The following is a 25,523-nucleotide window of genomic DNA, read 5'->3' on the forward strand; positions in this document are numbered from 1 at the left end:
ATGTCATCCTTAGGGTGTCTACTTGTAGGCAGTGTCACAAGAATGAGGGAACTGGAGTGCATGCCAGGAGATTATTCATCTTTCCCTTCCATAGCCATAAAGGACTTGAGAGTGTTTTGTTGCTTACATCTCAATGGTCACAATAGTTTTACATGAACTTTTACATATCAAATGCAATTGACTACTTTATTGACAGAAGATGATGACTTTGCCCTTTACTTATAAATCTGTTGTGTTCAGTTTTAGGCTTTTTAGGTAAGGCCAGATTATACTTGCTATTTGAAATGTGAATGGGCATAAAAATATAATTAGTATTACAATTTCAAAGGAAAAATGCATTCTCATTGTATTCACACTACTACATGTTATAGTATAACTAGGGATGTACAAACTGGAACTAACTCATCAACAGTTGGGAGAAGTCTGACATGAATGTATCTTTAAAAAAAGAGAGCAGTTTTTCATAGTTTTTAGCCCATGATTGCTGGCTTGTGCCATGGTAGCTTATTCAGCCATCTCAAGGAAAAAGAATGGTAATTTTAATAGGATCTTCCCAGTTTTGACTTAAAATAATAAAACTAAAGAATAACAGCACTTAAAAACCATATTAAAGAAACATTAAGGAGCTAGGAAAAGGAGATGAGATAGCGCTATGGCCAAGAATCCAAAGCCACCATATCTAAATGAATTGCTTTTTGTATGTTGAGTTTAGGTTTTTCATTTTGTTTTATTTCTAAATGAACAAATAACCAAATTGATATCTGCACATTATAGACAGATTCTAAAACGACAATTTCTGAATAAAGGATAGTTCTCCATAGTTCAATATTCATTGAGTGTTATACAACTGGTTTGTTATCTTGTGACACTGTTACATGTTATTATTTTTAAGGGATGACAAAACTTGTAATGTATGAAACATTTTTGTGTGTTCATGATCTTCCACTTGCTTCACTTTGAAGGGGGAAGTAAAGTTGCAAACTCCGATAAAAGCAACTCAGCCCTGTGGCAACATCAGCTAGAAGTTCTGTTTTTGGTTGTTGGCAGATAAGCATATGTGTGTATCAGCTGTTTTGCACAATACCCTTTTTCAAGTTCTCAAAAGCTCGCTTTCTTCTTGGTGGTCTCTGTGCATCACACATTTGGGCTCTGCACCTGCATGGAGCCTTGATTCAGGAACCTTCCAAAGCTGAAGTCGTTTTGGCGGGAGCTGTCCTCCACTAGCCTACTACACATGCCCAATACGACTTCCCGCTCATTACCCTAAGTTCCTTTTCCACCACCATCTTAGGTGCCTTGGAGGAATCTTCTGCTTTGAATCAAGGCAAATATTTTGTATTTTTTCAAGCTGAGGTTGTTTGTATAGTCATTTTCTTATTCTAATTTCTTATCAGACAAATATATATTTTTAAAAATCCTGTTGTTGTTTGTGCTTTTGCGGATGGTACCACGCATGGCATTGAAAGCACCCTTTCAAAAGTGTGGAAATAAATTTCCATCGACCAATGGACATTTGCTTTGTCTTTTTTGCCTTGGTAAGGCATATGTAGTAGAGACTTGTCATCATTGCCAAGAATTTTCAAAGCAGACCTGCCGCAACCACTCAGACATGCTTCAGCTGTGCTCTGAAAGAGAGTTCTGGAAGCTGTCAACGTGCATCGCCCTGCAGAGGCCGTAACTTTGTCCAAAAAAGTCGGCAACACTTATGGCCCAGTGCCCTGCCTCCCCAGGCCCCTCTGCAGAAGCCTTGAGTTCCATGGAACCTCCGACACCGGATCACTTGTTGATGGTGAATGCAGCTAGAAAGTTGTCCAAAAAAGCCAGAGAACAGAAATCTGCCACTGAACTTCACAAAAAGAAGAAGAAAAAGGAGGATAAGAGAAAGCAGATGGAGGTTTCAGCATGGGTTTCATCGCTGCCACCTCCTCTTTTGGATTCCCTAATTAGATCAATGGATCAGTCTTTGCATAGATCAGATATAGTCACACTATCCTCAATGTTGGAAGAGGAGCTTAGAGACACGCCATCTATAGAACATCCACCTTCAGAATGATCACCTTGTGTGATGCACAGAGACCACGAAGAAGAAAAGCAGATTGCTTACCTATAACTGGTTCTTCAAGTGGTCATCTGTGCATTCACATAATCCACCCACCGTCCCCTCTCCAGTATCAATTTCATTACATTGATACCGAAAGAGGTAAACCCCTTCGGTACCAAGGCCACATTGCGGTCTCAAAAAACTGAGGGGAATGAGCAGGAACCTGTATTGGGCATGCACAGTAGGACGGTGGGGGAGGGTTCCTGCCAAAATGACTTCAACTTTGGAAGGTTCCTGAATTGAGGCTCCATGCAGGCGCAGAGCCCAGATGTGTGAATGCACAGATGACCACTCGTAGTACCACAGTTACAGGTAAGCAACCTGTTTCTCCTTCTTTTGCGCTGGCACAAGTTTACATTAACTTTTCTGGCTTTTGAAAGACATGTGATGCTTTTCTTTTATTGGATACCACTTCAGCTGAAAGCCTGTGTGTTTCCTAGTACAGGTAAAGCAACAGCATTGTATCAAGACTAGGAGATTGATGTAGAACATTTACTTGTTTTTTAATTCAGTGTATAAAAAGTAGCTGCAAACTTGTTCTACACATTTTAGAATTGGGCAGTATCCAATGCTGCCCATGTGCCTCTGTTGATTATGTTGCACCAGTGGGATCCATGGCTGGTGCAACAGGAAGCTAGTGAGTGTTTCTTTTCATTTCTGTTTGATTTGGGAAATGCTAGCTTCCCAATCTGCCAGCAGTGGGTTCCACTGGCACACAGGCAGTATTGGATGTTGCTCATTGTATCTACTGTAGTGAAGAATAGTATATAAAGTATTCTTACTCTTTAAAACATGAAGCCATATTAAATGACTAGGACCCTTTGGTATCGTACATATTTTAAGGATAGTTTAAAAAGTTGGGAACAAAGATTAGGGTGGTAACTTTTAGATCAACGTTTTCTATTTTTCTGTTATTCTAGATAATGTATCCATCTTGAGCTCAAGCAAACACCAGAGCTGTATAATGCATGTGGATATGGACTGTTTCTTTGTATCAGTGGGTATCAGAGATAGGCCAGACCTGAAAGGTTGGTATTCATACCTCTTTAAATGTCACAACTTTATATTTATAAAAACATGTCCATTACATGCACACCTTTCAGCATGAAAAAACTTTTAAACTGAAAATGAAAATGAATATGGATATTATACTTTGCAAATATTACCAGATTTTTTTCATTCAGTCCTCCATGTTCAAAGGACACAGATAAGACAACACATTTGTACGTTTATCACCCCTAACAATTAAAATCTCAAAAATTAATTTTGTTACCATTTTTAAAACTTTTTATGGAAAGGAAAATTATACAAACTTACTTACAATCATATTAAGTACCACATAAAAAGGGGTAGCAAGAAGACAAGAATAGCAGGAGCATCATTTCCAATTTAAGTCAGAGTCTGACAATAATCTATAGCAGGGGAAATCCTTTTGAAAAAAGACTTCTCCAACCATTGTAAGGGATATTATTCAGAGAATCTTCCAAGGCAGTGAGTTTCACAATGTGAGTGCCCAATAGAAAACAGCCTTACCTATGTCCCAGCTTATCTAACTTATGTAAATGAGACATAAACTGTTTAGAGGTTTAATTTCAGATAAATCACATTTTATATAAATATAAAAATACATAAATTTTATTATATATAAAAGCTGAAAATGCAGTGCCTGTAGTTAATGTAGCACATGATGGAACCTGAAGGAGAAAGAAAGCATGGTCAACTTCAGCCTAAATGGCTAGATTGGGTGGAAGTTTTGTCATGAACTGAAAGTAAAAATGATAATGGGAAAAGTACAAGAGTCTGTATTGTTTTGAGTTAAAGATTGAATATTAACTTTATTAGAGTCAAATGTTCTATGTTTTCATCCTATAGAATTACAGGCATCTTAACTTTTGCGCACCAATGAGAACATTCACCTCTTGATTATTTTCAGTAAAAATAATAAAAATAAAGGCTTTATAATTTTAACTATATCAATCAAGAATTGTATGACGCAACTTGTGTTGCTATATAAGTTTATGTTTCAATTTTTGTAAGTGCAATGCAAGATTACTTACAACCTAATTATGTTTCACAGGAAAACCAGTGGCTGTCACAAGTAACAGAGGATCAGGAAAATCATTGCTTCGTCCTGGTGCAAACCCTGACCTTGAATGGCAATATTACCAGAGTAAATTATTGAATGGCAAAGCAGGTACAAATCTGCAATTTCTTGAAATTGCAAAAACTTCTATTTTTCATGGGACTGTCACTTTTAACAATACCATTCTGTAGTGCTATGATGGTATCTTCAGATTTAATGAATAGTGTCTTATATAATTACTGGGTATATATGAATAAGGTTTCCATTTTGGAAAAGATATTTGGTAGATATGGAAGCACCTTAAATTAGACTTCGGTTATGAAATATGCTTCTTTTAGGCTGAAATGAGATTAGGGTGTCCCTCCAATAATATAACACTTACACGCCAAACAGAAATCATGATCTATAAATGATATCTTTCTCCTGGTAATAGTTGGTTGTTCCTACTGCTCAAAGTTGCATAGGTAGGGTTACTGGGTTGCAAATAAAATAGTACCATGCCATTTTTTTAAAAAAAACCACTAGTTAATAAATATAACAATATTTTTTTGATCTGTAATAGCTCAAAGTGGGAGGTGAACTTTCTTTGTAATGCAATTTCTAAAGAATATGTGAGCTCCAGGGTATATTGAATTAGGCAAGATGGCAGAAGGCCAAGTTCTATGTAAATTGTGGTTTTCTCTACCTTGTGTTGACTGTTATCAGTAGGAGGTCTTGGTCACAGTGGATACATTTATGACAACCATGCACCAATGTGCAGTGACAGTGAAAGGTAAATGCCATGGTAGGGTTTATGCCCAAAGGAGAAATAAAGAGGCAGACTCAGGAATTTGGGGAACAAGGGCCACTTTGATTTAACACTAACATAAACTAGAGGATCTGCTAAGTGTAAGGAACTACGCTAAGACACGTGTCCTGCCTTGTTGGGTCAGCCAATCCCGCCCAGGGAGAGAGGCAGATATGTCCTCCAACCCCTTCCTTTCAGCCACACTTAATGGTGTATAAAAGAAGCCTTCCTGAGTCACGCCCTCTTCTGCTCCATAACTCCACTTCTGTGAGGCCGGTTATTCCCAAATACAGTCCGTATCCTGCCCATAGTTCCCACAGCCTGAAAGGCAGATCTCAGGACATTCCCATCACCATAAAAGTGCCTTAAGATCCTGCTTGCCTGCTAATTTCCTGTACCTCCCTTCTGCAGAAGGGGTCATGCCTCTGTTTGGCTCAGAACGTCCCACATGACTACCCAAAGATCCAACAGGAAAATACCTGCATCTGATAGGCGGATGCCATCAGCCCTATAAAGTTCCATGTTTGATCTCAGGATGCAATAAAATTTCACCTATTTGATCCTTTAGTCTCAATCAAGCCTCCTTGTTTGCCTTTTTCGTAGCCCTATTTAATCCCTAAGTGTCCCCTCTCTCCACATATATTGTAGCAGTATATTGGATCATAAGATATAAACTCTAGGCCAGAAACACCTCCCCACCCCTGGCAAAAAAAACCATTATTGCCTTCAATATTGAGGTCCTTCCCTTCAACAAACTCAACTAGTTTCCCCCCAGCTGAATCACTAACACTTGTGGTGGAAATCAATTAAACTAGTCTGGAATAGTGTGTGGAGAAGACAGTCCCATCACATGCTATCCCTTCCAATCCATTGAATGGTGACCAAAAAGGCCAAAGCTTGCACCCAGCAGTAAACAGTAATTCTGGAATGCTCTCACAACTGGCCTTAGCAGCTGAAAGATAAAGAGGCCTGAAGAGAAGAGCTGGCTTATATAATAAGCCCAGGTGCCGCCCCTCCCTCTGACCCTGCATGGTGTGCAGTCTCACACACACTAAAGTTATGGGGTTATTAGAGAAGTGATTTAGAATTAAAATTAGTTTCGATACCATTATATGAATCTATGAACCAGCTCAATTTGGTACATTGTGTAAAGTTCTGGCTGCCCCATCTCAAAAGATTTCTTGCACCTGGAAAAACTCAGAAAAAGCAAACAAGGTGATTTAAGGAAAGACTAATACAATTGAAGCTTTTTAGTTTGTATACTACTAGTTTGAAGGTGGAGGGGTGGTGCTGGGAGGAGAACAAACTGATAGAGGCTTATAAAATTATGAATGATGTGGAGAGAAAATAATGAATAGAGAGCTTTTCCTTTCTCTACAAATATTAGAAATTGGGTCAGCCAGTAAATTGGTTTGCATTAGATTCAGAATAGGCAACTATTTCATCTAAATTATTTATTGAAGCTGCAGACAGAAGATGTGATGATGACCACTAATTTTGATGAATTTAAGAGCGGATAATTCCTGGAAGATAGGTCTGTCACTAGCTATTAACCAAGATAGATAAATGGGGAAACCATTGTCTTCATACTGTTCTTAAAGCATCGGGCATATTCTGTTGAAAACAGAATAAAGGACTAGATGAACCTTTGGTCTTACGTAGCATTACTGCTCCGGTGTCTTTAAACCATGTAATTTGTACGTAGTTTTGTTTGTTTTGTTTTGGGTTGTTTACCATTAGATCACACAGTATGTGATTCCAGGGAAAGCCATGCATTTGTTCTTTTGCTACTTAGACAGAAGTTTTGTTTGTTTTTTTAAGTTAAAAAAGCTCCCTTTGACCCAAGAACAGATGTTGATCTAAGAGGTTTTCATTTCCTCTCAGTGCAATAAACATTTAGGCAAGGCTACAGGAAATTGTTATTTGCATTTGGTTTATTGTTACTTAGTTCTGCGGTTGTTTTGTCTGATGTCTTCTAGTTCTTCAATAGGTTGAAAGGTGCTGCTCTCACTAAAGCTGATACTGAAATGAAATATCATAACAATGCAATAACTATTATTACATATGTGGTCTCTATTACACAGTGAAATTTTAAGTATGGGATACTGGCAATAAAATAAATATATGTTCATTTATACTCTGCTTTTCAGCCAGGATTGACTCCCAAAAGTTAAAATCCATCACAGATACAATCTAAAATGCTGAAGATGCATACATGAGGGTGTTTGTGGCAAGATCCTTTATTTATTGCATTTGTATATTGCCCCATAGCTGAAGCCCTCTGGGCAGTTCTTTAGGGTCTGTGGCAGTTAATGATGTAGCCCAGGTTTCAGGTTCTTAACTCAGAGGGAGGGGGCAAAAGGAACTGCAAGTGAGGTGGTCTCAGAGGCTGGTTGTGTAAAAGAGATGCTAGCCTACAGAAGCAGCCCTTATGTTGACCTGGAGTTTTCTGGCCCCTCTGATGATGTTATATTTCATCATTTAATTCTCAGTTAAAGTTGTATGGTTCTTTTAAAAATCCAAACAGAAATGTCTAGGTATTTTTCCATGTTTTTTTTTGTAATTGTAACCTGAATCACTAAGAATGTGTCAAATTTGAGTTTTGGCTATTGCTATTGGAGGTTGAATAGAAACATATATTTGGCTTTGTCATAAATGCAGCTGATTGTGGAGTTGAAAAAGAAAGTAAAATAGGAATTTAGAAGTTGTTCTGCCTTTGTGGTTTTGCCAGTTTTTCAAAGTATAGTCATTCATAGTACTAGCCACTTTACAAGTCTGTTTGGGCTGTTAGGTGAAGTAAATATTTTTAAAATTTCATTTATAACATGAAGCTATAGTTTCCCTAACCCCAATGAATTGATAACACTGCATGCATGCATGCTTTAACACTTTGTATAACAATGTTTTTTCAATGAAAACATGACACTAAAAGCAGAGCAGTTATGCTTTTAATAGTTCAGCTTTTGAGGCATATAAAATACAAATGATCTTCATAGCTAGAATTTACACTCTGTTTTTAAATGGCTATTTTCTGCTATATTCTTACCATGCACATAAATAGCATGAGAGAGGCTCAGAGCCACTTCCTAGAGTTAGTGAGAAAAAAGACCAAAGTGTGAGGTGTGCCTCAGCAGGAATTTTAGAGGCTTCTATTGTCCTTCTCTCAGAAAGGATACCTTCTCCACCCTTTTCAGCAGCCTTACAGCACTTTTACTGAGTATTCTTTTTTTGTCATAGGTTAGTGTGATGTATGTTAGATCATTTATTATACTCTTTTATGTCTGGCACAATATGGTGTGGCAGCAATTGTGCCATAAAAGACTCAGTCTGCATATATACCCCTTCTTTCTTTTCTTCTCACTTTTGCTTTTACTTTTCATGCTGACAAGAATGAGCTTAGCAATGCAAATAGTGTGCTTCTTGACCTAGCAGTGCTGACTGTTATGAGAGATGAGGACCCCATCCTATACTATTGTGCCTTTGGAACATGTTCTTTGACACCGTATACCATAGTGTTGTCTTGCAATACATGCTGCTTTAACATTTTATGAATCGTATGAGACTTCCATGGCCAAGAATGAGAGAGAGAACATTCAAGTACAAAAATAATTTCTCTTTACATAGTGGATAATAGAACTAACCCTACTGAATCACACCTCTTATTTCTTACCTTGGCAAAGGTATTTTTCTTGAAAAACACACCTGGGGTTTTAACTTTGTTTCAGGTTTGCTGATAGATAATTAGGTTTTTTGACACAACTCAATGCATAATTTTTAATTTGTGTATTTTCCCGACAATCTTTCTACATACATTTTAAAACAGTAAATTGACTTGCAGATTATTGGATCAACAAACAAATACAATGAATAACTTGGAGAGCAGAGAGGCAGTGTTGAGATTGACCTTAACATTTAATGTTTGATTAAAGGGTGGCAGAGATAGTTTTAAAAGATACTGGGAAAATATATGTTGAACTTTCCAGTATGAATTACCTTGGTCATATATGCCATATATAAATTATCTAATATGGTAGGCATTGAAATCTGGTTAGACAGATGTGACTGTGTATAATTCTATATTTAATATATTGGTGAAGTCTGTTCTAGTAATTCTTGTGCAGACTATAGAAATTGTCCATCTGTGAATGTGAACAAAACCTAAACCCAGTTTATTACATATGATTAATTATGCTCTGACATGAAACAAACAAACATCATTTGTTCAGTAACTCACATTCTCCATACTGTGTTCTGCTCTTACCTTCTCTATGATCTGCTAGACATCGTTATTTAAAGTATCTGTAAATCTCTTAGCTTGACCAGATATAGATACACACAACATCAGCCCCGTCTTTTACAAACTGCTTGTTCATTGATAATTGTTCCTGCTTTTATTGTCTCTCTTACTAGACAATTTTTTAGGAGCAGCTGAATCTTGAATCTCTTACAAAATTGATCTTTAATTTGATTCATCTACAATTGTGTTAGTTTACATTTGCTGTCATTTTTAATTCTGTATCTCCATTTTGGAACATTTCCTTGGGAGCAGATAATTACTGTTCTGACCCAAAGAGATAGGGAATTATACCTACACAATTCATGTTTTAGGGTACTCTCCTCACCTGCCAGCATTCTCAAGATGTGAATATTTCTAGCTTTCCTTTCCCTCAATCCCAATATCTTCGATTTTCATTCTAAAGAGCAACAATTTTTTATCATCACTTCAGATACAGATTTATTCTCAGCGATTTCTTTTTCACAGACTTGGGTCCTGGCCTCAGATTTCTCCATCCGTTGCACCACATTCACCATGCGCCTGTCTAGTTTCCCAACTTTTGATGAGAGGTTCTCTACCTTGCATTCCAGTGAGGACAATGTGTCTTGCATTGCCCTGAATTTACATGAAGTGACTTCATCAGCTTAAGGGGGGATCTGCTGTGCTGCACTGTGGAGGAGCCGATCGAACTCATGAAGATAGACAAGATGATGACATCATCTAATGCCAGGGCAGAGGAACAAATGGACTAAAGACATTGTTCTTGTTGTTTGGGGCATAACTTGCTCTAACTTGCAGTTGCAGATATGTTGGGTAACTTGAATGAGCCCATCAAAATGACAATGATGAACTATCAAGATAGCAGCTTGTCCATATTCTGTCTCCCACAACTCTCATCCACTATATTCTTTGTCCTGATAATAATTTATATAAAGACTGCATCAGGATTTCAAATGCAAATTGTTCATCATTCAGTAATACAGGAGAGTACACCACTGTGAAGGCATAATTCTTCATGCTATATACACTAGACTACAGGAACAAAACAAAATCCAAGTTACTATAATCTTTCTTCAAAACAAGCATTAGTGTATTAGGGTAGGTCTCTAGTTGTACTTCTAACATTTTTGGTATGTGTTTGCATCCATTATGTTTGTCTAACAAGAAATAATAATGAGTCTGTGCATGCTTCTGAAATTGTTCAGATAGTGTAGGGCTCTGCACAGTATAATAGTTTGTGCATACATGCTCCTAACAATTTTAAGATAACATAGGGGTCTTCCATACACAGTAAAACAATCTGCAGATCAGAGACTTTGCTTGGTTATGTGTTCTGAAGCTCTGTAGTATATGTCTTTGCTTATAGCTGGTATGTAGTTAGTAAGCAAGGGCCACTTCTCTAACATAATTCTGCCTGCTTCAGATTAAGTAGATTAGCTAGAGTTCTCTTCTTGTTTGGTAATCTGAAATGCTACCATATTGTGGAGAAGTAAGGTCAAAAGAAAGTTGGGACACCTGGAGTGATATATGTATAGAAATTGCTGAGCATCAAAGGAAAATAATTTGAACAGTTCTTCTGTTTACTAGTGGGTTTGAGTGAACTATATGTTACATATGAAATTGCCATATTTTTATTTTCATATTTCTATTTTAATAAGAGTTAACAAGGAGTAACTTTTATTTTGAAACAAGAAATTAAAAGTCATGGCAGATCAGATCAATGTTCATTTCATTAAGTCTCTCTTTTAAACATGCTGTAAGGATTTGCAAGTATTGCATTACAGTCAAGAATGGAAGGAGAAAATTTTCTCATTTCATAGCAAAGTTGGGGAAAAAATCAGGCAAAGTGAAGCCTTATTCATAAAAAGCTCCATACTATTGTAAATATTTGCAGTACTAACTGTTTTAAATCAGGCCCATCGTTGAGTAAGTTCACACAATTTTTATCTCTTTAAAAACTATGTAGTAAAAAAAAATTAGCTCCTCCACAAAAGAAATGTGTGGGAAGTGAATTCTTGTGAAAAGTGCAGCATGACTGGCTTTCTAGCCACCGTGAAAATAGCACATTTAGAACTGAAACTTGCCATTTTGCAGGGTTGGGTGAGGAGCCCAACATATACTAGGTGCTTTTATGAGGTTGAGTTCTAAATTCTCTTCAGCAGCAGCAGCATGTAAGAGAAGAGCATTTTGATGGGCCCCTCATAAATAATAAGAGAAAGACAATGCTAAAAGAATTTTTTTGCTTTAGAAATTAAAATATGCAAGTGCTTGTTACTGTTAAACTTTCCACAATAAGATTAACTCAGCCACAGCTTATAAGACGAATACATAGACCAATATCAAAGACTACCAAGTTGTGATCTCTGTACCAATGTTGTGTTGTTATTGGTATTGGCCTACAAACTGATTTGGGATATTTAAAAAAACAAATTTTAGACTATACTTATTAAAAGTAATATTTGAATTGTTACTTCCCTCCTTAATTATTAGTGTGGAGTATAGACTTTAAATATATTGTCATATATCTTCTAGATCACTAGATAACCTAAAGTAGTAATTTACTTTAATAACTTTAAGTAATATGTTTACCTTATTGTGAATGGGATTCAATTTTTAACCATTAACAATAACATAGTTAAAAACATTTTCCAAGCAGAAATTGGTGAACTGGACTCCACAGATGAGGAAAATATAGATTCTGCACAAGTGAATGGAATTAACTGTGATATCTCTGTTTCGTCAATGGCTGAAATTGCATCATGCAGTTATGAAGCCAGGTAAGAGAACACTATTTTTGTAGGTCATTTGGAGTTTGCAGTTTCTTCCTTATCTTCTCTGCATAGATTTATTTATTTATTACATTTATATACCGCCCCATAGCCTGTCTCATGCACATGAGAGGGTGTTTCTTGTTGTTGTTGATTTTTAAAAAAAGGAGTGGGGACCTCTCTTCGTGCAGTTCTTGAAAGAGTAAGCTAGTACTGCAGATCTCAAGCAAACTATGTCCCTAGTCTGCTGGAGCTCTTTATCACTGGAATACCCTTCCACATAATATCTAACAGTCTTCCTCTCTTTTCTGTTCAAGCACTTCCTAAAAATAGCTGTTGACTGCAAATCATCTCTATTAACCCTTTCCTACTCTTTTCTTTGTAATTTATCCTGTCTTTATCTTAAATTATAAGTCCCATGCAGGGTCTATATTTTAATTTTTGTAGTATTCCTAAGAATTTTAGGTGTTTTAAGAATAATAAAAATATATACTTAAAGGGTATATAGCTTTTTTCCTTTTAAAATAACAAGATAAACAGCCCTTAGTTACAGCTTGGGACAACAACAAAGAAGAAAAAGATTATTTGAAAAAATGTAAAGAATAAAACAAGTACATGGGCTGAGGTGTGGTCTTTGCCACCATTTTGTGCTATTATCAGTAGTAAATTTCATGAAAACAACTGTTCCCAACTATACATACCGTAACGTTCCAAGAGCAATTTCTAAACTACTGGTTGTTTTTTCATTGATTGGTGATATTAAATCAAGAATGTTGTTGTTAGGCAAACTGGTATAAGGAATGGAATGTTCTTTGGACAAGCAAAACGATTGTGCCCAAATCTTCAAGCTGTCCCATATGACTTTCAGGCATACAAGGAAGTTGCACAAACCATGTATGAAACCCTGGCAAGGTAAATATTATATGAATTAGGAAATCTAAGGGTAGTATTGTTGTTTTTCTGTCAGTCTCAGATATGCCTCCAGACTTCTCATGAACATGTATTTCTTTTGCAATTTAGGAATAGTCTTGTGAGTTTATCTGTAGACTAATCTCTTGTAATGTTGCATGTTTCAAATAGGGGAGGTGGCCTGTGTATTCACGTTTCTCAACACTGGCCACCCAGCGCAGCCCCAGAGGTTGCACACCAAGGTACTATGAAAACTGAGAGCACTTTCCAAAGCAGTTTGCGATACGGCATTTCCAAACTAAAGAGGAAAAGTCAAAAATTCCAGCGGATTTGGGGATACTGGCTAATTTTGAATGCTATAAATATTAGTGTTTGCCTGGAATTCTAAAGGCCAAACTAGACTTCCCAGGCAGCCTCATTTCTTATTCAAGTGTCTGCCCTGTTCACATTAAAAGTATGCTATGGGAAGCTGCTTGTTTCGAACAATAAAAGGGGAGTGTGGATAAGGAGAACTGAGCCCTTTCTTCTTCCCTGCTTTACCTCCCAATGCTCAGTTATTTAAACCACTTTTGTCCTCAGCTCAGCTCCTAAACCAGAAGTGAGCTCGGCTGAGAAAAAAGTGCTTGAAGTCGGCATGGAGAAGGGCAGCTTTGCTCACTAGCATTCCCCTTTTGAGTAAAAAGTAGAACAACCCTCCCTACCTCCACCTGAATATGTGAGCAGAGGAAGCAGAGGTATAAACAAGCATGACAGTTCCCATCACATTAGATTAGACCTAACTCATCTACTTTTGTGTTGATACAGACTGCCTTATAAAATTTGGCATGTGCCTTGGCTAGTGCCAGTTGAGAAAGTAGCAGCTCCTCCCAGTATTTAAAAATGCTTATTAGAAAGAAAAACAAACAAAAACAATCCACCCCCCTACTATCTTTTGATAAACTGACCAATTAGTACCATTTTTAGTAGTTCAGTAGGCTATTTCAAAATATTTTTAACACCTAACTCATAGGGTGGAATCCAATTCTTTCGCATTTATTTATTTATTTAAAGCATTTTAATCTTGCTCTTCAGACAAAACGGCTCCCAGAGCAACTTAGAGATCAATAAAAATCACAACAGTCCCTGCCCTAAGGTTTACAACCTAAAAGACACAACACAAAAGAAAAAAGGAATAGGGAGAAGGGGAAAAAACAAATTTAGGCACCAGCTCTTCAAGTTACCATTCATTTAACAATAAGCTGAGAAGGATATATTTACTTCAGGTAGCTGCTGCTAGTGACAGCTGTGCTCTTCCATTTGTGGAAGGGGTTTGATCTAATGGACACTTCTTTTAATGGAAGAGGAGGCAAATAGATTTTTAACAGTTCTCCAATGCCTCCCCAAAATTTGTTCCACAGAGGATCCCTCTGTAATTGCATGGGAAGATAGTGTCAGGGACTGCAGGGAGAATGGAAGAGAGAATTAAATTCAATCCAGATGAATCAGTCCTAGGAAAAAAGTACTAGCTATAAATTTTCCAGTGCAATATTATAATCCTGTGTAGTGTAAATATATAAGTGAAAACAATCAGGAAAATTACTCTACATTAGGAAAGCTTTTCTTGCATTAGATTTGTTTTTAATAGGCGGTAAGTTGTTGCTGCTTTTTCACTTCATTTCCTTTGTTTTGTGTTGATAGCTATACTCATAACATTGAAGCAGTCAGTTGTGATGAAGCACTAGTAGATATCACTGAAATCCTTGCAGAGACTGATTTAACATCTGAAGAACTAGCAAATGTTGTCCGTACTGAAATAAAAAATAAGACCAAGTGTCCTGCTTCCATTGGAATAGGTTGGTACTTTATTTATAAATATTTATGAGTAAGTAAATATTTGTTATTAAATGTGAATTAAGTAACAATGACAGATTGAGTGGGTTTGCATGTCACATTAAGCTGCCCTGCAAATAAATAAATAGAAGAGAAATTTGCTTACCTCCCTTACTGTTCCATTACTGCAGGTGCACAAATTTCTCTTCCATTTACTTCCCAGTTCCCAAAACTCAACTCTGTCCTATGCAACCGCCTTCTTGGTTTTTTTTTTTTTTTAAAAAAAAAATACGTTAGTGATCCGTAGCAGAAAGAGCTTTGGAAAGGAGCATGAAAGGGGTGGGGGAGTTAATAACTTCCCTTTCTGGATTAGCTGGAGAGTCAGGGAAGTGTTGAAAAGGTGAGTGACACTGAGAAGTGTTAGTACAACACTTAAAAATGAGAGGATCAATTTGCCAAGGGGAAATTGGCAAATTTGGTGCACCTACTCCTTTGGCTTCCTCCCCCATTCCAGATTGCACTACCTAGTTCCTCCTTTCCCTTAGTATTATTTCTCCCTGGCTCTTGGCAACTGTACACAAATTAGCAAATATGTAACCTCCCATTGTCAATTTCCTTGTGTGTTACCTACTCTACTTTGAAGCTCCCTTTGACAGCTGAAACATAAGAAAATTAATCAGCCAAGATTACACATATTGGACAGGTGTAAGTGCACACTTGCAAAACACTGACGAAATATTTTTTAAAAAAAAGATTACGACTTCAGTTGCACATTTTTGAGGCACTGATTTTTTTTTAAAAAAAAAGTCGGAGTGAGAGATGGTTCTTCAAAGTGCCATTTTGGCATCAGTGGAACAGGAGTCTTCAAGAGATTGGGATAAGTGAGCAGCACTTGTTTTTTTACCACTCTTGCCATATGACTCTGTAGCTGGTCGCTGCAACTCACAAAATTGGTCTCCTGGATTCGCATGACACAACCCATTGTGGGCAAGAACAACCCTACAACAAGTAATGGGTTCTCGTCATGGTTTGTTCCCCAAAAATAAGCTACCCCACAGAAAATGCTCAGGATTTGGACAACACAACAACCCACCATGGCTGTTTTAGATGTCAAGAGTGGAGATGGCATCTGGAATCCAATTACTCTCCTCCTCTCTCAGCATTCAGTATAGCATGTGAAAATTATTCATCCTTTAATAGCTATATCTACCAGCATAAAATGTATGGCTCCTGTTTGTAAAAATTATTATCAGATGTAAAGCTAAAAATCACCACAGGCTGGAACTGTAACCCCCAATCCTAAATAGGTTGACAGATGAGATGAGATGTTCCTTTCTGTGTCCATAAATCCAGGGGCATAAATTTTACGAACCACCTGACTCACCTGGCTCACTTCAGACAACACATTTCTCAATGGTGGTTTTAGAACTTTACGGTGGAGTTTTTACACAACCGTTGAGAAATGTGTTGTCTGGCAGGAGAACTCCATGCAACAGGGTTTTTTTTGGAAAACATTCCACACAGAATATCCATGCTGCGCAGAGGTGAGTTCCTGCACAATGGTTGTGCTGTGTGTTGTATGGAGGTCTCCGTGGAGTTTTCTTTCTGTTGGGTTGATTTTTCCCACTGGCTACAGCGTTCCAACAAGAGCTGCCAGTATTTTCCCCCCAGCAATGGCTGATGGGAGGACCAGGGGAGGAGAGAGGGTGGCGGAACTGTCAATCAAATGTAACAATGGATTTTACTCAATTCCACGGTAGCCGACAGTTACACAACGGTGGAGTTAGAACTTTATTATTATTATTATTATTAATTAGGGTGACCATATGAAAAGGAGGACAGGGCTCCTGTATCTTTAACAGTTGCATAGAAAAGGAAATTTTAGCAGGTGTCATTTGTATGCATGTCACACCTGGTGAAATTTCCTCTTCATCACAACAGTTAACGCTGCAGGAGCTATACTGCAGCTATACTGTGACCAGATTTAAAAGAGGGCAGGGCATGAAGAGGAAATTTCAACAGGTTCTCCATGAGAATGACACCTGCTGAAATTATCTTTTCAATACAACTGTTAAAGATACAGGAGCCCTGTCCTCCTTTTCATATGGTCACCCTATATTAATATTTATTTATATAGTGCCATCAATTTTCATGGTGCTGCACAGAACAAAATAAAACAAAATACAAAACACCCTGCCATATGGCTTACATTCTAAAATCACAGAAACAAACAGGGAGGGGAAAGGCCACGCAACATATTGTGTGGGAAGTATTTCCTAAAAACTCAACCGTTGAGTGGGGTTTTTACACTACGTTGACTAACATGTTGTCTGAACTGAGTCACTTTCTTCTCTAGGGGGTGTGTGTGTGTGTGTGTGTGTAGGAATGATATATACCCTTTCAAAGTGTGAAATACCATTTAATATTAGTATGGACTACTTCAATTGCAGTCTACTGTATTTATGTCTTTTATAGGTTCAAACATTTTACTGGCCAGAATGGCAACTCGCCGAGCAAAGCCAGATGGACAATATCATTTAAAACCAGAAGAAGTAGATGATTTTATCAGAAGCCAGCTAATTATCCATCTTCCTGGTAGGTTTTTGTTAGTATATTCCCTCCTGCTTTTGTAGGGACTTTATAAAAATGCCTCAATTTCCCTCGGAAGACTTTACTGTATGGAACTCAACTTTGTGGAAGTGATTTGTCCTTAGTAAATCGCTATGATTATTTTCTTTATGATTAAGGTGGGGGAGAAATGCACACAGGGCTCTCCAAAATTTAAATAGTAACTTGATGTGTTCTAGCACATTAGATGGCCACAGATCTTGTGTCCAGGGATTAAGACACTTTCATTTTGAACTATTTCTCTTTTATAAAATGTTCAAAAATGTCAATTAAACAGCTTATACCAAAAGGAAACTAGTAATGTTTAGATGATAAGTCACTTGTGGACAGTTGTAATATTGTTACACTCCAGTAAGAGTTCAGAATTATTTTAGATCCTGTAATATTTAGTGTTTCTATACAATAGTAGATAAGACTCTGACTAAAATGTGAAATGCCAAAAAATTGCTATCACATTCACTGTATCATAAATATGCCTGGCAGTCATCTGTATTATATATTGGATTTAAATGTTATTTACAATATTACACATTGGATTCAAATAGTGTATCAATGCTTTCTATGTGAATGACATTTCCCAATTGTAAACTTAAAACACAAAAATGTATTTTTTTGTCAGGAGTTGGTCGGACAATGGAATCTAAGTTGTCATCCTTGGGAATAAAAACTTGTGGAGATCTACAGTATGTCATGATGTCAACACTTCAGAAAGAATTTGGTCCCAAAACAGGCCAAATGCTCTATAGATTTTGCCGTGGTTTGGATGATAGGCCTGTTCAAAGAGAGAAAAAGAGAAAATCTGTTTCAGCTGAGATCAATTATGGTATAAGATTTACCCAGGTAGCGGAAATTCTAACTTCTTTATAGTAATGAAATCATTGTCTCAAAAAAACCGAAAACATAGTCAGCACCAGCAGTATTTACATCCTCCACCACCACCTCTCTACAGTGGTGTCCCAGTCACTATGTCCCATGCTGCTGCTTTCTCAGGGTTCGTTTTTAAACTGTCAGAGAACTGTAGTAATCATAGCATTAAGTGTCTGAAAAGGAGCCACAAAAAGTGGGGGAAGTTAATATCTCTGCTTTCCAGAGTAGCTGGAGAGCTGGGGAAGCATTGAAAAGTTTGAGAACACTGAGAAGTGTCAGTCCAACACTTAAACAGGAGATCAAAATGCCAAGGGGGGGGGGCAGAATGTCGCCACTCCTCTTGGTACAGTTACTCCTTTGGCGCCCCCCCCCCCCAATTTCAGTGCTTCTGAATTGTGCTAAAATTTTCCACTACACATCAGTGTTAGCTGAGACTTACTCCTAGGTAAGTGTGTATAGGATTGACACTGAGTAGTGGAAAAGGTTCCTTGAAAAATAGTTTACTCACCATTGCTGATCCTTCCTGTAATATATAGCCACAGAGGAATGTTGGATTTGTATTAAGCTGTGCTCTTAATCCAAGCTGGGCCCTGGCTACATCCCCCAGGTGTCATTGCCTCCTTGTGTAAATTAAAGTGTGTACTCTGCAACATGATAGTGTTTCTCAGCAGACAAGTTGATGCAGAAAGGGTTTCCCCGGGGGTAGAAAGCATAAAAATTACTGGTATGTGTACAATTGTCAAAATGACCAAATTCAAATTATTTTTACAGGTTTTAGAAAAGTAATAATATGGTTCATTAATACTGTGTACTAATTCTGTCAATATTATATCAGCATTAACACTGAAAATACAAAACGCAATAAAGTTTGTGTAGTGTTAAAATTGAAAAAGCAAAAGTTGGTGAAATCAGTGGTTTGCTGATCAGTACAATTTTTGACTGATCAGCAAACCATTGCAACTTTCTTCCATTTTCAGATATGTATCCTCTTGATCTGAAACTTGTTTTATAGGAAACATTACCTGTGTGTGTGTGTGTGTGATGAGAGATGGTGCTGTGTGGCTAAGAATATGAGCTGGGTAGTCTCTGGTTCAATTCTCAACTCAACCTGAGGATCTCTAGTGAGTTCATGACTATCTTTTTAGTTTGAACTTCCCATCTGCAATGTGGGTATAATATTGACATACCATATAAGGCTGATATAAGAATTCTTCAGATGATGTATGTGAAGAGCTTTTAATACTCAAAAATCATTGTATAAATGCTAAATATATATTTTTAAGGAACAAAAGACTCATTATTAGGTAGAAATAGTTTGTAGGGAAAAATAGAATCCACAGGTGTGTGAATTAGAAATTACATTGATCCTCTTATCTGTATAAAACCCATTTTATTTATTTCTAGCCGAAAGAAGCAGAAGCTTTCCTTTTGAGTCTTTCAGAAGAGATCCAGTGTAGATTGGAAGCTGCTGGTATGAAAGGCAAACGCTTAACACTCAAAATCATGGTCAGAAAAGCTGGTGCCCCAGTAGAATCTGCGAAATTTGGAGGCCATGGTATCTGTGACAATATTGCCAGGTAAATTCTTTAATAAATTTGACAATAACTGTAGACATAAGTTTGAAAAATAATGAGAACTTGGCATGATCTTAATTGTTCAGTATTATGTACTAGATTCCTTTTGGCCTTCTTGTGTGTTATATGTCTTAATAGTATTTGAGCTGGCTATGGCAGCCATCCAGTACCCAATAAAACCCCTGGTTTTGGTTGCCTAAATTACAAAGTGGTCAAGCCAGCCATAATTTATGGCAGGTAGGTGATAGGCAGCAAACAGGTCAATTGAAACAAAGCAAAATAAAGGGGGGACCTATCTTTAAGGACAAGCACAGTAGCTTCAACTCAAACAACCTGCGCAGAAATTTATTTATTTTTATTATTAACATTTATATACCACCTTCTCTGCTTAAAAGCCATCAGGGCAGTGTACAACAATTTAAAACAATACAAATCAGAACATTAAAACATGTAACTACATATTGGTACTTACCTTTTTGGCCTTTAGAAAGGCTGTGAAAAGGCCAAACGGGTAAGTGCCAGTTGTAGTTTTTAAGAGAGCACATTTCATAGTTTATTGGGGAAACGGCACTCTAAGTAATGGCACCCTCAAAAGGGCCTCTTCTACAGATCATAATACCCAGGCAAGATTTTAGCAAGATGGGCAATCCCTTAGATAGCTAGGTCTTAAGCTGTTTAGGACTCTAAAGTTTAAAATCAAGACTTTGAATTGCACCCAAAAGCAATTGGCAGCCAGTGCAGATCTTTCAGAACCTACAACTGGAAATTGGCATCTGGACCACCTGAAGTTGCCCACCCTTGGCCTATATAGTAAAGCATCCTTTGAGGTAGCATATGGCTGGCATCTCTAGTAGCCATTAAACAAGATTTTGATGCATTTTAAATGTGTGTTCTTTTCAGGACTGTGACTCTCAACCATGCAACAGATAGTGCCAAAGTAATTGGGAAAGAAATGTTGAACATGTTTCACACAATGAAATTGAATATCTCTGATATGAGAGGGGTAAGTTTTTAAATCACTGGAAGTTTAAAGCTCTTTCGTGTTTTTCTATTCTACAAAAGTATCTACTGCTTTATTAAGTTCTAAATTGCCATTAGGGTTTTCAAGTACAGGTGAAGTAACAAAGTTACAAATCAACATCATGAAAGCAGGTCAGGTAAGTACTTCAGTTGTATAAAATGTGTGACTTCAAAGATTTGAGAGACTAGAGGCCCAGTGATAGTGCAAAGATATTTTTTTTTAATGGGGACAAGACAGCTCTCAAATAAGATCTCAGAATGCTTGTTAGGAAATGGACTTTACCCTATTTCTTCTATTCTAAGACACACTTTTTTCCCATATAAACATCTCTAAAAATGGGGTGCGTCTTAGAATCGCGGGTGTGTCTTAGGGGTTTTTTTTCTGTTGGTGGTACTGAAATTAATGTGTGTCTTACAATCGATGGTGTCTTACAATTGAAGAAATACGGTATTTTAAATAGGCCAACATCTCCATTTTTATACTTGATTGATTTTTCCATGCTCATATTTCGCTCCTTTTGGTCACCATAGATAACAAGTACTGTTTACTTGTATTAGAATTTAAATACTCCCCATATTAGAAATGTTTAAAAGATAAAATTGAGTTAGATTTTGTTTACCATCAGGATTGCAATTTGAACATCTTTTCTATTTAGAAATCAGATGGCCTTTTTGTTACTTTTTAGGTTGGAATTCAAGTACAGCAGTTAGTTCCAGTAAATAAAACAACTTCAGCATTTTCTTCTAGTTCGTCATTACAGTCTGGATTCTTGCCTGGTGGATCTAATTCCATTATCGATCTTTTGCAAGTTCCAAAAACTATAAAGAATTCAGAAGAGGAACGCAAGGAAGGTCAGTAAAGTAAATAGTAATTATGTTTTGTTTTCTAATAGCTACTTCTAGCCAATATAGTTTGACTGTTATTTTTTTCTAAATCTTCTCAGAAAACAATTTTCTTTACCATTGACTATTCTGCATTTCATTATTCACTTTAAATGTTGCAATAGAAGATAGAGTAATAAGGTTATATTCATAGTATAAATATGGTATTTTCAGAATGATTAATTTTGTTTTGTTTTCTGCATTGATAGTATTTGTGGCTGCTGTGGATGTCGAAATATCTTCCACATCAAAAGCATGTACAGGGTTACCATCCCAGACATCTAATGTCAATCATGTCACCAGCAAATCTGAATCTGCAGTCAATTTGAATGGTTTGCACCCACCCATCAATATAAAATCAAGACTTAATTTAAGTATTGAGGTACCATCACCTTCCCAGGTAAATTTTCTTTTCTTACATGAACAACATAAAGAGAGGTCTGAGGTTTTCTTCCTTCCTTCCTTCCTTCCTTTCTTTCTACAAAGGAATTGACCAATACGATTTATGTTTTTTGGTCTCTTCCATCCTATACTTTTCTTAAGTCTTAGGAATAGCTCAAGGGACAAATGTAAATATTTTATCATGTAATATTGGCAGGATAACCTAGAGGAGAACAGTTTTTTAAGGGAACTTAGTGGTTGGATTTCACTTTTGTTTGTGGCCTCACAACATTTTTGGTGGGTTAGGAAATATTTTGTCCAAGCACTCTCAGCACTTTCAATTTTCTGTTTTTGGTGCCTGAATGCAGTGTGGAACTCTCACATTTATACTTTCTCTTTTGCCCAGATTGAGAAAATATGGTTACCAACTTCATAACAAGCCAGATCTCAAATCAGCTTCAAACCATATTTTAGGATCCTGGCTTGTTCTGAAGCTGATAACCATATTTTCTTGATTTGGATGAAATGACAAACCAATTCAACCATTGTTTGAATGGTTATATACATTGAGCTGTACAGATATAGCTGCATGCAGCTGTGCTGGCTGACTTTTGGACCCCATCCTTCCCATGGCAGCCCCTCCAGCTCCCTGAAAATAGTGCACGGCATCAGGGAACCTTGCTGAATGGGGGTGAGTAGATGTCTGAACATTGGGCAGAGACACTTCCCTGAGTGGAGGCACTTCTGTCCACTGAAGGAAATTCAGCTTCTTTCCAGTTGTGTAAAACTATGTTATAAAAATAATAAAGTATTAATTAAAATAAATAAAACAAAGAAAGTTTTGTTTAGAAGATAGAAGCCTATGAGAGAGAGAGAGAGAGAGAGAAAGAGAGAGAGAAATGTACCAAACTTATGTTGTTGATGGGTATGTTTGCAGATGTTAATCACTTCTGTGTGGATTTCTGCCATGCAAATGCATTTTTCAGTCACTCACATGAGAGTTGTAACATTTAAGCTGGGCTTATATCAGCACAAAATTGCATTGGATGTAGAATACCTATAGCTATGACAGCATTGTAGCAACAAATATTCAAATATTTATGATTATGGTATAAATAAGTGTACAAGAGAAGAAACAGCCTCTTCTAATTATGTTTTCTTCTTGTACCTATTTTATTTAGCAACCAAACAGTGAAATATATATTTTGGGTGGCAAACATTATGTGTTTAAAAGATGTTAGGTTTTTTTTTCTTCTTTAACTGAAATATATACTTAATATTTTTGTTCATAGCTGGATCAGTCTGTTCTAGAAGCACTCCCTTCTGATCTTCGAGCACAAATAGAACAAATGTATTCTCTTCAACAAGCAGAGATTTGCAACAGTAGCAAGAAGGAGACAGTAAACGGATACAACTCTAGCTTTCCGCCGCAGCCAGTTGGAGCTGTTCTTTTACAAATACCAGATCTCAAAGACTCAAGCAACGACACAGGAATTAATGTAATAGCACTACCAGCAGTTTCACAGGTGAATGACAATAAAACAGTGTTTGCTTAATTACATACTGGTAGACTTTTGCATACAATAGCAATTAATCTGTCAAGAATTTACTATAGTAAAAAAGTTGTTAGATTTCTAGTTTCTCATTCTTTTGAAGCTATTTGCATATGGCCCTCTGTACTTTAAACAACAAAGAGTCTTGTGGCACCTTAAACGCTAACAAATTTATTCTAGTATAAGCTTGAATGATACTGTCCACTCCATCAGACGTTAATCTAAAACATATCATGCATCTGATGAAGTGAACGTTGTCTGTGAAAGCTTGTGCCAAATGAAATTTGTTATATCTTTCAGGTGCCTCAAGACTTTTGTTGTTTTACTTGTAACAAACTAATGTATAATTCCAGAGGGGTAGCCATGTTAAACAGATATCCAGATAAAGGCCCTGTTCAGAAGACACCTTAAACCGTGGTAGTTAAGGCTTTTTTGTTAACAAAAACCACCGTAGTTTAAGGTGTCTTCTGAACAGGGCCAAAAACACAGAATATAAATCCATTACTTAAGCTTGACTTAAGCTTGAGAGAAAAGTCAGCAATGTAATCATAAATGTTGCATGCCAGTGGTGTAATCACAGATGGATGTTTCATTGCTTAGGTGGACCCTGAAGTTTTTGCTGCACTACCTTCAGAGTTGCAGGAAGAGCTTAGACAGGCATATGATCAAAGGCAAAAACATATAGAGATGATTTTCCAGCAAACAAGTACCACTGGTAAGTCTATGGCTGCAGTTCTGTCAAATAATTGGATGATTTAGCATTCTTTTCAATAACTATGTTGTCCATTGAGGAATTTTAATGGAAAAAGCTCTGACGGAGTCATCTCTAGTCATAAAGTACTAGATAACCGTTATTCCTTTTCTTCACAGTAACAAAGAATCCTTTGCTGAGTTTGAAACCAGTTTCAAAAAATAAGAAAAAAAATAGGAAAAAAAACCAAGTCAGCCCAGTAAAAAAGAACCATAGTCCTCTGAAAAGCAAACTCTTTGGAAGCCCTGCAAAAAGTATGGTTATTTCTGTTGGAAGCCCACAGAAATTGATGGATGACTTCTTGAAACAGGAAGGAGGGACCACCGACAGCGCTCAGGTAATTTTTATCGCAAGTGAATACAGCCTTCAAATAGTTTAAACACATATCTATTCTGTTTTCTTGACTGTCATGGTGTGTTAGTGCTTGGACTGCTTTCCTAAAGTTCGCAGTTGGGCAGATATAGAAGAATTAATTATGAAATACCTTTTGCGTGATTTGCTTCTGAATAGGTGGAATTAGTGCAAACCACTGCAAATACTTCCAGCCCATCCATTTCACAGCCATTATTGTCTGCCACTACTAGACCTCGAGCCCCTAATCTAGCTGGAGCTGTTGAGTTCAATGATGTAAAGGCCTTACTCAAGGAATGGATTACAACCATATCAGGTAATCTTGCAGTTTCACTACTTTTTTAATGCAAGGGTTTAAAATGCATTGTTTTCAAGTAAATGTTTCCACCTAAAGATTTTTAAAAATCATTTTAAAATGTGGACTGAAAGGCTTCATGTCTCTATTAGATGTCACCAACTGCCATTTAACAGAAAGTATTGCATTCTAGGGACCCCTGAAAAGAATGTATTTCCATCCTTGTACTGGGCAAAGGAGGGTCATGTTTTAGAAACATTATGCTCAGTCTAATTCTACCTTGAGTGGGATTTTTTGATGGAAACGCAGGAGATAAATTTAATAAACATATAAAACAAATTATATTCATAATTAGCAAAAATTCATCACTGGTTGACATTACGTCCCCTGTAATATTCAAGGGGCGTTCATATGTCTGAAAGCATGTGATAAATGTTCCTTGGACATTCATGTCTCTAGTAGCCTTATTTCAAATTGCACAATGTTCA

At 37.0% G+C, this 25,523-nt stretch overlaps 1 protein-coding gene across 4 annotated transcripts in view; it reads left to right on the forward strand.

Annotated features, from left to right (window-relative positions):
• Positions 1–25,523, forward strand: part of REV1 (REV1 DNA directed polymerase) — a 45,750-nt gene that overhangs the window by 18,305 nt on the left and 1,922 nt on the right. For 2 of the 4 annotated variants that reach the window (XM_063126268.1, XM_063126269.1), the window contains exons 7-21: positions 3,022–3,129; positions 4,179–4,295; positions 11,901–12,024; positions 12,799–12,927; positions 14,602–14,756; positions 17,209–17,328; positions 17,981–18,201; positions 19,633–19,805; positions 20,703–20,805; positions 21,509–21,674; positions 21,914–22,104; positions 23,378–23,611; positions 24,239–24,353; positions 24,509–24,726; positions 24,900–25,056. In XM_063126268.1, the coding sequence (XP_062982338.1) occupies positions 3,022–3,129; positions 4,179–4,295; positions 11,901–12,024; positions 12,799–12,927; positions 14,602–14,756; positions 17,209–17,328; positions 17,981–18,201; positions 19,633–19,805; positions 20,703–20,805; positions 21,509–21,674; positions 21,914–22,104; positions 23,378–23,611; positions 24,239–24,353; positions 24,509–24,726; positions 24,900–25,056 (2,331 nt within the window). Of the gene's footprint in view, positions 1–3,021; positions 3,130–4,178; positions 4,296–9,801; positions 10,346–11,900; positions 12,025–12,798; positions 12,928–14,601; positions 14,757–17,208; positions 17,329–17,980; positions 18,202–19,632; positions 19,806–20,702; positions 20,806–21,508; positions 21,675–21,913; positions 22,105–23,377; positions 23,612–24,238; positions 24,354–24,508; positions 24,727–24,899; positions 25,057–25,523 lie in introns of those variants that run through there. The other 2 variants (XM_063126270.1, XM_063126272.1) reach the window with 2 other exon arrangements.

The sequence above is a fragment of the Elgaria multicarinata genome, chromosome 5 (assembly GCF_023053635.1).
Source record: "Elgaria multicarinata webbii isolate HBS135686 ecotype San Diego chromosome 5, rElgMul1.1.pri, whole genome shotgun sequence".
NCBI lineage: Eukaryota > Metazoa > Chordata > Lepidosauria > Squamata > Anguidae > Elgaria > Elgaria multicarinata.